Source organism: Lagopus muta, chromosome 7 (assembly GCF_023343835.1).
Source record: "Lagopus muta isolate bLagMut1 chromosome 7, bLagMut1 primary, whole genome shotgun sequence".
In the NCBI taxonomy this organism is placed as follows: domain Eukaryota; kingdom Metazoa; phylum Chordata; class Aves; order Galliformes; family Phasianidae; genus Lagopus; species Lagopus muta.
In genome coordinates, this window is record NC_064439.1 from 18,573,771 (window position 1) to 18,587,151 (window position 13,381).

The following is a 13,381-nucleotide window of genomic DNA, read 5'->3' on the forward strand; positions in this document are numbered from 1 at the left end:
ATTCCGAACCTGCATCTTAAATAAACAGGCTAGAAATGTTAAACTCAACAGGATAAACTGAAATGTGAGTACTGTCCTCTGTCACTCTCCCTCAATCACTCCACAAAGACCCCTTCTTCAGCTTATGACACATGCCCTTCACTCAGGTGGAAGTTATTCTTTGTGTTATGCTGTCTCTTTAACTATTTTACAGACAAATATAAATGCAGAATCACAAAGAAGTAATGGGCCCAAGTACCTCAGCATGTGCCCTAACTCGGCAAGAGGAAGAGAAATCATTTATTTTAGCAACAGACAAAAAATAAGCATAACGTGGGTATTTTGCTGAACAGATGCAATGCAGTATCAGCTCTAACAGGAAAAGGAGGAAAGGAGAAGGACTTTTGCAAAATATGTATATATTTTTTAAGTATCATTTCTGGTTCTGAATTTCAGAAAACATGCAGATATTCTTCTCCTATCCACACAAATTATTCTTCTGTAGGTCTGGTTATCTCAAACACCTTTTATAACTGTATAATATGAAAAGCTTACACTTTTTTTTCAGTAACAGGGTTATTTTGTACATTTGGCTTAACTTACAAATTACCAAATTGCTTATTGGTTATTTCTGTGGAATATATTTGTGTTATCTTTGAGTATGAATCCAAAGACGCATTTCCAGAAGAAAAGAAGCACAGGAAAACACCAGCTACTTGAGGTAAGTGGCCTAAATAGATAGCATGCGGGGGTCAGAAGGCCATTAAAAGAACTCTTTCAAGGGATTAAGTGGTAGATCAGTCAATTATAGATGTGCAAGATACTGGAGTGAGAAAGCATTTCTACCTGCTTTTATCACAGTCTTTTTAAACTAAATAATAACATGTAAATATTCCATGGAACAGAACTTCCAGTTAACTAAATGTACAAAATAGAGAGCGGAGATGGAGCACCAGAGAGCAGCAGTGTCTTTGTAACATACCTGAAGGGTCAGTAGCTAGTAATATACTATTCTAAATATGTGTCCAGATGCATAATCTCTCTAGTACTTTTCCACTGTGCAATAACTTTCCTCGTACAGCATTCTTGAACTAAAACCTGCAACCCCGTGAAACATGAATATATTGGAGAAGACAGTCTGAGCTTTTCAATTATATGTTCACAAAAATAAAAAAACTTTGACAGTGAAAGATTTCTAGGGAATCAAGATCTGCCATAAACCTACCAAAAACTGCTATACATAGCCATATGTATTTGTACAGCTGTACTTTCATTTTTAAGTCTAGCTGATGTAGAAAACACAAATGATGAAGTACAGAAATCAATTTGAAGTAAAGAATTTATGAGACATATCCACTTTATGCTGCTAGCAATTTCTGAAAAATGTAAAGGACACAGAAGAGTGGCACACACCTACTGCACTATACACAATTGCATGGTATGTAGGTTGCTCCAAAAGTAATGCTTCCTATTTATTTCCTTACAAACTACAACAGATACAAAGAGCACAGTAGCATTATTTGATAGAGCAAATTCTGAGCTACAAAACAATAGTCAACATAGTCACCGCCATTAGCTATGTATTTTCATCGGCCATGAACAAGAGCCTGAATACCATGCTTGTCAAAATCTGCACCAGAGAGGTGCAGATCTTTCTACTGAGTAGAAAAAAATCATGCAATTATATATTTTGTCAGCGTGGTACCACATGTATGGTATGATGGTATCACAATAAATATAAGGGAAACAGAATGTCAAAGTGATTTCTTTTTCTCTTAAACAGCTTCATATTGTTAAGACTGTTAAGATTAACTAATTTATATTGAAGACATTGAGAAAAAACATGTCTGCAATGAAGCCATCACAATTGCTTTTGTTATGGACATACACACTCAAATTTACACCAAAAGTCAGAGTCCCTAAGTATACTCATTTTATGTTTCTTCTAAATGTTACTGAAAATCTGCCAAACCTGGAAGTTGCATCTCATGGACATATAAAAAAAAATCAGTGAAGCAGGCTCTGCTTTATGAACAACATACAAAAACTCTGCTACAGCAATGGTCTGTGACTATCACCCATCATTTTACTTTGTAAGCCTCCACACCATTTCAAATTTACCCCAATTCATGGTGCTGCTCTCAGTTCCCTTAAGTCATCATTGCACCCAATTGTCTAATTTTTAGGTTGGTTGATGGTCATCTAAGGCCTTGGCAAAAAAATTTTTAACTTTAATCACTTCATATCAGATGAGGAAGTGCTGTTATTTCATCAAAGATTGGCAGCCCACCCATCTCTTCCCCTCACTATTCTTGATTTTGACACATAGAGCCTAGGTACCCAACCACCTGGCAGACGAACATGCAGGCCTGGAGGATCTGGCACTCTGCTTTGTTAATCACACTAGGGGAAAGTAAGAATAAATACTGTTCACCTTACATAGTGGTAAATAACATATCCACCAGCAAGGCAGCAGCAAGTTAGGCTTTGAGATTTATCTGACTGCTCTGCACCTTTATAAGATGAATATCACCAACATAAACTGCTGGCTTTCTTTTACCATTCAGGAAGATGATGCTGAAGTTCTGTTTTTTTTTTTTTGTTTTGTTTGTTTGTTTTCATGGGTCTTGCTGGAAAAGAATCTGCAGAAAATAGTTCAATATGCAGAGTTGCCACTTGAAAATATGCTTCAGTTGAAGTTGCACTGAAACTGGAATTCAAGGCTACACCAAAGCCTTTGGGAACATATTTATTGATGGCTTTCCAATTTGGCTTATCATCCTTTGTTCTCCGTCCATTCCCCTTCCCATCCTAAGGCATTCTCAAGTTTTAAAATATGTTCAAGATCAATTTCTGGAACAAAATACTGGTTTTGTTTCACAATCTGCCAAAACAAAACTTATTTCTTATGAACCTGAGCTTTTAATCTTACTTCCTCCCAACAACAATGTTGAACATCCAAAATAAACCCCTTTAGTATCCCTTATCCTAATCACTAAATTCCTCCTTCCTAGCACTCTCAGATCTCTTTTCCTGTGGCTTCTAATTATCAAGAAGGGAAGAAATACTCTCACTCCACCCCTTTCTTTGTTTGTTCTCAACAGTGACCACAACATATGAACATTCATAATTTCATAAAATTTAGTAGCTCAGACTGAGTTCTTGTCTGTATTACTCTTTTTAGGAGATATTTGTAGAGCTTTATCCATATTAAAATTTGAAATGCCTTTATAATATTCCACCTTTTGACAGTTAACTTTCTAAGTTTAAGGTAGACTAGATTTATTTTGATGTCAGTTTTGAGCAACAAGCACATCCAATGGCCAATTGAATATAAGGATCCTACACTTGGGCTAACTTTACACTGGGAAGAAAAAGTACTACTCCCTTGTGTCTGGAAAGTGAGAAATACCTTTTAACTAGCTCTCAGTTATCCGAAGTTATGTGACTTTAGTCTTATACTATTATCTGAGTAATAGTTTCATTTTCTGGTAGGCATTTGAGTAGTCAGAGTAACTAATATTCTCCGATAAAATATTATATGGGTGATGAATTGAGAGTGTGCTACCATTCAAAAAGGTTTGCATTGCATTTGATGTTTGGTTTCTTTTCAAATGTAAGACGTATACATAAATAACTGATATAATTCAAACATAAAGCAGAAGGTTTTGTTTTTTTTTTTTTCTTTTAACTATCCATGAACATAAAGGGAAATTGAATTCTGCTTCATGGAAAAGTCTTTTCTAAAGTTTTGAGAAAGAACGAATAGCCATAATATCTTTTTTTTTTTTTCTTCCGGGAGAAGACAACAGTAATTTATTTTCTTCTATTGCCTGAAAGAGCTAAGAAACAAAGAAAAAAAATTGTACATAATGCTTTTCAGTAACTGATTAGAGCCATGGCTGATTTAACACCTTTGAAATGGTAGAACATGAGTATTTAAAGAACAAATGACACTGGCTCTCTGTGGCCAACACTATGTAGTAGTTCTCTCAAGGATGCTATTATGTTGCCTATATGCAGTAATAAAAACTTGTCTCACTGAAAGAACAATTTGGCCACAGCAAAATCTATGACAAATTGATGATTCCCCTGACTAATACTAGCCCTAACTGTAAACTGTAAACTAGCAGAAGTAATCACAGATTACCACCATTCACAGAAGCAGTTGTTGAGGAGCAAAGTAGTGAATGTCATGTAGCAATGTGGATACAGTGAGAATATATCAGTTGCTGCAGCAGTGTGTTTTAGACTCCATACACACATTCTATTTTACTTATCTGTCACTCCTTAATGTAATCTAATAAGATGAAATACTAGACAGATTTTGTGGTAATTAGAGTTGCTTCACTTAGCAGATAGAGTCATGTGACAAAAGGGTTGACAGACATACTAAAAGAAGATCAGCAAATAAGTATGCTTTCAGCAAATGCTTCACTTTGTATTACTAGTAAAACAAGATGCATGTCTGAAACAGTTCTACAGAAATATTCAAATCATAATAAAAATTCACATATACCAGATACTCTACATAAAAATATGTAAATGTAAAAAAAAAGTTGTTTGAGTAGCTTGTAAAATCTGAAGACTTGCATATTCAGATCATTCAGTTACAAACACTGCTTAAACCGCTAATATGAGTTGCTTAGAATCATTTACTCCTAAGTACTCAAAAGTACTCTATGCAGCCATCCATAGGCACATCACATCTACCGTGTATCAAAACCAAAGTTCTCCTAAGATCTGATCTCTTAAGTGAGACCTGGATTCTAACCACTCTCACGCCACGTTGAGTTCACAACAAGCTAAAACTCTCAATTTTCTCATAGTAGGATAATCTCATGCCATTAGAATTATCCTTCCTCATACCTAAGACTGTTTAAATGAGTTGAGAGAGGCAACTGTACTTTCAACTTCAGTATCAGCCCCATCTGCATGTCGTCTTAAAGATGAGCTGGATCAGGTCAGTCTTTACCAGCTTCATCTGCATCACATTTCCACCAGAGTACTCTTTAGAGCAAACCTGGACTCAGGCCAAGGAGGCTGGCCCAACTGCAGTTCCATCCATTTGCACCGTACTATTAGAAAATCATCAAAAATTGAATCTACCAAATTTGTTTCAAATCTATAAATAAAAATGCACACTGAAAGCAAGCATGCTCTCTAATGGCTACACATCTCAAAGGGGTCTGAGCACACTACATTGAAACAAAGCATTAAGGAAATCATACTTGATTTCCTACTCCTAGTTTTCAGTCAACTCATATACAGTACAGTTAATGTCAGGTAAAATTAAATATCATCTGCATTTCTGTTGTCAAAACTGAGCCCAAGATGGCATTTATATGTACATGAATTTGAAGTTCAGAGGTATCAAGAACTTCCAGCCTGAATACATTTTTTATTTTTTATTTTGATCCAGATGACTTTTCTGAACAGGTTGTTTCTTCATTTCTATGAATAAGGACAGAGAATTCAGATGGAGAATCTTATGGAATCCCAAATTCTGTGAGTAAACAGTTTAAGTTTACATTATTTGGCTGGTTGTTTAGTTTTATTTACTTACTTTATCTGCATAAAAGAAACAATGACAGAGAAAGGCACATTGGGAATTACCATGCAAATAAAATTACACTTGAATTAACAAGCTGAAATTAGGGAAGTAATTTGTTGTGTTGCTAATCATCCTTAATGTAATCAGCTTATATTTGTTTCTCGGCCTCCAAATCATTAGTATGACTACATACTACATACTGGGAATTTGTTGGATCCTGTGCACGACCACAAACGCATCTGATAGTCCAACTTTCACTGGGTGGTTCGTTGAGCTTATCTGTGACACAGCAACAGGAATCTGGAAGACAAAAAAGGAAGACACGCATGAACAATTGAACTAAAAAAATTGAGCTAAAAACTAACAATATTTTCAGAATGAACACTTAGCCACTGTAACTTTATATAAGTATGTAATATAATACACCAAATTATGAGTAAGGATGTATTAAAGATTGAAAATAGAGTTTTCAATTTTATTTTGTCCCGCTTCATTTAGAATTTTATATAACAATATTCTAATCAAAATTTAGAGGTGGGATATTGTTAATAATGACAGAGAAAAGAGCAGGAATTTTCAGTAATTTATTTCCCCCAGTTGAAGACAAATTGGTATGAGGTGCTAGTATCAGACATGGAGGAGGCATTACCTCTTGTCTGCTATTAAACACTTGAATAGAAAGTTCAGTTTGGGATGAGCAAATAAAAATTTATGACTCAGGTAACTTGCACTGAAAAGTGTTTTACAATCTATTTGAAAATATTTTTAGTCTGAGGATGTTCATATTCAACATATTTTGGAGTAGCGGGGAAATTGTTCTAGAAAATTTTGAAAATGTCAGATATACATTGACATCTACAGCAAGAAATAAAAGGACTTACAGAGTTATCTACTAGTCCAGCTTTACAGAGCAGAGATATTGATGCCAGGTAACATAGTTTTATGAAAGTAGGCGTTATCAAATTTTATTTCATTTTTTGGAGAAGACTGCAGCTTTGGCTGATCATTGCATATTTGAATTGTATAGTAGAATTCTGTAAGGTTTTTACTTAGTGACAAGTAAAATGTATATAATATTAATATAGTTAATCAGACTAATCACAAACTTATCCATCATTAAAGGATCAGATTTTCTTAAAGTCTGGGAAGGAAACATAAATTTACTGCCTACCAGTTCCTCAAATGATACTCACAGAGTAAAAATAGTGAAATGTTTGGATGAATTAGCAAATTAGAACTTGTGAAAATTATAAAGTTACAGCTTATATAACAAAGTGCGAAGTAGAAGTCAGGGGATCATTTTCTGGAAATCAACAGTTCTGAAAGGACTTTTGGGATGGTAGTGAATGAGCAACACCAGTTTTCAGAGGAGTAATCAGAGCAAGAAACTTAATTGATGTGATATCTGATTACATAAACAGTGAAATACAACCTAAGAGTGACGTTGCTGCTTTATATTTATGCACATTAGATAACTACTGAAGTTTAACACAGAATTTAGGAGGGTCTATTTCTTGAAAAGATTCTGAAAACTAAAGGAAGATCAAAAGAGTCACAAAAATCATTTGAAAGCTTCTGTAGTTCTCAATTGCCATTAATACTGTTAAAGAGATTGATTTGTCTTCTTCAAAGAAAGTGGAACACTGACTTGATTACCATGAACAAGTACTGCCATGAGGAGAAATAACTCTAGGGCTAAAGAATTTTTGCATTCAGTACAGAAAGGTACAACCAGAAGCTGAAAACTGCACACAGTTTCAAAGTAGAATAAGATTTCTATGATTGATAGTTGTTAACCACTGGGATAAACTGCCAAAGGAAATTATCACACTCTATCCACTGCTGCTTTCAAATCACAGCTGGACATCTTATTTTTGAAAGCTAGCCTATAGTTAACCAGGAATCACTAGACTGAGGACAGAAGAAACTGGAACAGATGTTACAGACTGAGATGCAAGGTGCTAACTCAGCTAATCTAATAGTATACTCTGGTTTATCTATGTGAAAATAACAAAACTATACTGTTGGACAGTGTTTTTCACTTGTCAGATAAAATCTAAAGAAAAAACCTTTAATAATCCAGTGAATGAGGATTCAGTATTGTCTTTTTGCCAACCAACCAACAATGATATGTTTTCTTGTATTTGAGTTTAAATGTAGTTTGTTTTTCCTTTTCCTTGTTCCCAAAATATCCTTTAGCTTTGATTTCACTAGAATCAGGCTAGGAAAAGTTAAATTTGAGAAAATCAACATAAAAAGTGAGTTCTAGTAAATTAAATACTGTCATAAATTTCAAATTATTTTACATTCTCTACAATCTGTGAATTTGTACTGTTTTGGCTGCATTTATCTGGAACTTCTTGTATACCTGATCTACAAGAAATAGTTTGGTAATACTGCTATTTTTACATCATTTTAAGCTTGGCTTGTATCAGCTATTAGATAAGCTTGTATCAGCTCAGCTGCGATGCATATATTGGAGAATGTGATATATGATATTGAAAAGACATACTTTCAAAGTCCTCCAAATAAAAGACTTACAGAGTTCATAACAAGTCTATAAATTTTCTTTAGCATGAACACAAACAAAACAAGGGAAAATTATTCACAATCTCAGAATACTTTAGAGAAATACATATATTAATGATGAGGGAAACTGTCTTGAAAGATTTTGAGAGCACAATATCAAGTCAGAATATCAAGTCACTGGTTTGAAGAATGCAATGACTATTTCTCTTTCAAGTTAGGAAGGAAATGAAGCAAATGAAGAAAGGAATCAGTTTAGAGATACAAAATAAAGCTGGAACTGGTGTTCAGGTAGGTGTATGATCTGCAAAGTGTGCTGGAAAAATGGCAGCAACTTTAAAAAGCTGTTGAAGTTTTGAATAAGTGCTTTAGAAGCAGAAAAAAATATGTAAGATAAGGAAGTCTCACAAGTAAAATGAGTGTAGCCAGCTCTTCAAACTGTGATATAACTTACGTCCAGTAAGTAGTCATATGGAGCAAAAATGTAAAGTAGAGGTAATTAATAACCTAAGAAAAACTCTTGAAAAACTGCAGCGTAATTAAATCTGCATTTTCAAATGCATATTTTTATTCTTATAATAGGGGGAAATAACTGATTTTACAGAAAAAACATTTAAGTCATTAAATTTAAATTAAGTTTAAATTAAAAACATTAATCAGTGATGAGTGTACTGAGCTTACAGGTGAAGTCTTTTCAATGAGATGAAAGGATAAAGTGGACATTTACCATATTATGTATCTTTAGAGAATACACCCTTTTGAAAGGAATCTTATGATAAGTGACATGTTTTTTTTATTGAAAACTACATGCATACACAGTTAGTAAGCAAATAGCTACTGTTCTGAATCTCTCCTTTGAATGACAAGACACGTCATGACAGGCTGACAAGTTGAACAGTTGAGCAAGGAGTTTTATGACATTGTATAAGGATGATGGATTTTAACTAGAATCATTCCAAAATACATGTTGGTTCTACCATCAACAATATGAACTCTTGTACTGTGTAAATCACAGGTATATGAATGAGCTTCCCAAATGCTTTGGGGATGCTGACATCTCTATTACTGATTAAGTAATTCAACAACAGGGAGAATACTTAGAATTTACGCTGAATTCCATTCTTCCTTAGGCACGGTAATCTAGACAGTATTTTCCATCTGAGAACTCCCAAATTTTTTTCTTTTCAACTTTTCTCTGAGGGCTAGTCAGAATCTTACTCTTCAAAAAAAAAAAAAAAAAAAAAAAAAAGAATAAAATAATGGCCTCTGACCTTATTCTGAAGGAGATGGTAAGCAGGGTGCAATTACTGCCCCACATCAAACCCGAGTCAAAGATAAGAGCCAGAGTAAGCTGCAAAATAATAATTAGGAATACAATAGTACTTATATAGGATTTCCATTGCCAGTTGCCTCAACAAATATTAAAGACCAAATTGCATGAAACTTATTTTGGGGTTTTAAGTTGAATAAACTGAACACCTCATAAAACCAAAGATCCTACTTCCATATTAATATTTTTGATAATAATAATAACAGAGACAAAAAAGTGCAAAAAATGTATAATGCAGGCAGAATATTTGTTCAGATTGTTCAATTTTTAAATTTTCTATTAACAATCAGGAGGCTTGGAGTGTTTGGAGCCTCAAAATGAAATATATTCTATCACATATAGCAGGAAAATCAATTTTATACAAGTGCCAGTAACTAATCACACACATTCACTTCTGCCTACTTGTACAGTAGAAAGGAACACTAAGTCTCAGAATTATATTATTACTTCACATTTTGGGCAACCTGAACAGGCATTTCAACTTTTATAAAGGTTTCTGGATAAACAGGGAGTCATTGCTATTTAAATGAACAAAGAAAGCCTTCAAGTGAGTGAAATTCAGAAAAATATCATAAACCATTAACAAAGTCATTGGTACTTCTGCCTAATTTGTCCTGCATTAATCACAGAGGAAAACAAAACAAAGTGTGTGGAACATTATGCACTAGCAGGAAAAGATTATAATGAATAGTCACATTGTTCAAGAAGAAAAAAGAGCTCCTGAAAACTGAACTTCTGAGAAATTGACAATATAAAAAAAGTACTTGCTACTAAATTATACAAAAGTATTCATTTGCAGGAAATACTCTTTCATTTTTTTTCTTTCTATTGGATAGATTGTTCAGTACCTTCAGTATTTTACATATAGCAGAGGTGTATCACCTCCTGCAACTGACATATTAAACACTTGCCAGAACACCAACTAATGGTGTAAGAAAAGTGTTACTTAAAATGAAGATATGTGCCTGTTAAGCAAACTAAATTGGGAAATAAATACATATTTGACTTGCTTTTGGACCTTGCCATATTTTCTTTCCAAAAAGGAACAGAAAAAACTGTACCCAGTACATAAAAATTGCTTGGATATTCCCACTGTAATTCAATGCTGATATTCATTCTAATATTATGTTGATATTAATTCAGCCCTTATGCCAATATTATCTGACACTCTGATATTAATGCTAAACTGAATCCAATATTTATGTACAGGAAGAATATCAGATAAACAGATTAGCAAACACAATAGTTATGATTTTTAGTAGGGCTAGGTTCACCTTTGCAAAGCATTTAAGAATTAGACAAAATACCCAACTAAATCTCGTGCATTTCAACTAGTTTTCTCATTTTGAAAACTTGACTGCATAGCTACTTCACTTACTCACTCACTTTTCTGAAAGATATTCAGATGTCTCCAGATTTCACAATTTTTGTGGCTCGGCTTCTTTTCCACATTTTTATTTCTTTTAGAATCTATTATGGATCTCAGATAACAAGCATGCATTTCAGACTGTTTCCTGCTAGGCAAACTACAGAACACAGAAAATTGGACAGATCTCCCTGACTCTCAGCAGACTCTAGCCAAGACCTTGCTTTCGTTATCAACACCAGCTTTATGAGATAGCAAATGTGATTTGGAAGCAGGAAGGAAATTAACAGGGAATCTCAAATAGTATGAATAAATCATAAATAAAAGGTAAAATCTAGTTCCTATTTGTATTTTCATTAAATGTATAATCCAAGTTATTTTATAAGTGGATTCTTCAGGATAAACTCTCATTGTCACTCACAGAGTCCCTGAGGGATGCTTTATAATATCACTGGCAACCTGTGTGATACATGTCTTGCACTGATGTTTCAGCTTGAAAGCTTCCTATGACAATGCAGTGAATCCCTCACAGGTTTGCCATAGATCACTGTCATTTTTGATGAAATGTGATGTTAACATGAAGTGGCGCCAAAAAGATGGTAGAAATCTTCCCTTTCTACTTTCATTCATGCTAGTGAGCACTCAAATCAGTAATTTTTTTGAGTTAACGGGGCCTGTGACAATATTACACACCAGCAAGAGAAATTATTCCAGAATGGAAGATTTCTGAAAGCACTGGATTTAGAAACCAAATCAATTCCTATCTGGGTGCATAAGCTCTGGAGTTAAGATTTAATTTACAAGTGTCTCAATTTTTGTCTTTGGACAACTTGTGTCTGATCAATAATTGGAAATATTATTTCATTTTCCTGAATGAGGTAGTTTTAATGAAGTAAGGCACATGGCAAATGCAGTCTTCTAAAGATCTTATTCTCCAAATTAACTACACAAGTCCCAGTGAAATATGTAATTGTAATAATTTCACAAAATTATTTGCAGAAAAACAAGTATGCAACTACTGTCCTAGAAAAGTCTCTGCCCTTGAATGAGTGCAATAGTTCTAAAGAAATTTCATTCAGGACAAGAATAATTTGTGACAGTCTGTACTGTGCAGGGAATTTGAGAGGTTCCATTTCTGAGCAGTGGAAAAAAGCCATAAATGACCACATTTTAAATTCCAATTCTTTGTGTTTAAGGATTACTGTAACAGATGATCACAACCTACTCCTAGAAAGCAGACAAGGTCTGGAGGAAGTTCTCAGTAGAAACAATGAGAGCAAGAAGCCCATCCAATGCTACCACAGAACTTGCTAGGTTTATCCATACTTCATATAGCATAGTTGCTAATGAAGTGACCCATTTCCTCCCATCCTCCTAAATGAATAAAATATTCTCTGCCTGGCATTCAGCATCACTGCATTCATTTGTGCAAAATGAACACAAGATACTATCATTTTAGAGCAGCAGCTTCTATCACCAATATTAAATTCATTTTGCAGAGTTCTAGACATTGACAGAAAGGGTTCAGGATCTGATAGCCAGGAATAGCAGCTTTCTCATAACACCACCACTTTGATGATAGTTCTTAGCAAATTTATTTTAAAATTACAAATTGAAGTAATGTAACTCCCCACTTCTCAGGGCCTTGAAGGAAGGACATTTTCCGTAGTCTTCAAAAGCTTTTTTTCCTTTAAAAAGGTTTCAACAATAGGAGATAAAGATGCTTTGGTGCACAGTCATTTGACAAAGCTCAGGCTCCTCTCTGGTAACCAGAGCAAAGCTTTTCTGAAGCTGGAGTCAACATGTTAATAAAGCACATTGATGAATACTATGGCACATAATGTTCAGAAACAAACCAAGAGTCAGAGACATCAGCACATCTATAAGATAAGGAAAACCAGGTATGTGGGCATATCAGAAGTTTCTTTCATCTACAAAAATAACTCAGAATATTCTGCAGCAACCCTGTTAGCAAGGAGCAAAGACATTTATCATAAGATATTAATGCTACTAGTAGAATAACCCAGACTCTCACTAGCTTTCTAATGAAGGGAAGAGTAGTATTGCTTCATTTAGATACATGGCTTTGACACAAGCATGATAACTGAGCCTGACAGCACACAACTGGTCTGCAGCAGAGAGAGAAGAGAAACCAGATTTCCCCGAATCTGTAAAATAAGTCATATCACTAGTAACATTTTTAACGTGGAGGATAAAAATGCATTTACATATTCAAAGAAAAGTCACAATTTCTTACACTCTCCATACTGGACTGAGATTAAAATATTAAAATAATCAAAATAATGAAAATGAAAGAAAGCATTCCTTGTCCTTGCAGACTTAAACTTATCCACCCGTTGATGCTCATTTGGAGGACACTGCCTTGGAGGTATAGCCTCAGAACTAGTCTAATATTAAGAAAGATTCATCAGAAATATTGAAATATACAACAGAAATTCTAAAGGACTTGGAAAATGCACAAGATCCCAATCGAGACAGCAACATACTGAAGCTAAGAAGATAAACCAAATGGCTTCAATCTAAATGGAGTTATCACCAAAGAAATGGAAAGCCTCACAGAACAGAAGACACAAATTAGTTATTTATTATTTGAATTATAAAGACC

General features: G+C 34.3%; 1 protein-coding gene across 4 annotated transcripts in view; it reads right to left on the bottom strand.

The window, feature by feature from the left end:
* PLXDC2 (plexin domain containing 2) overlaps positions 1–13,381 on the bottom strand; it is a 234,880-nt gene that overhangs the window by 46,033 nt on the left and 175,466 nt on the right. For all 4 annotated transcript variants that reach the window (XM_048950495.1, XM_048950494.1, XM_048950498.1 and 1 more), the window contains one exon: positions 5,734–5,833. In XM_048950495.1, the coding sequence (XP_048806452.1) occupies positions 5,734–5,833 (100 nt within the window). The remainder of the gene's footprint in view (positions 1–5,733; positions 5,834–13,381) is intronic.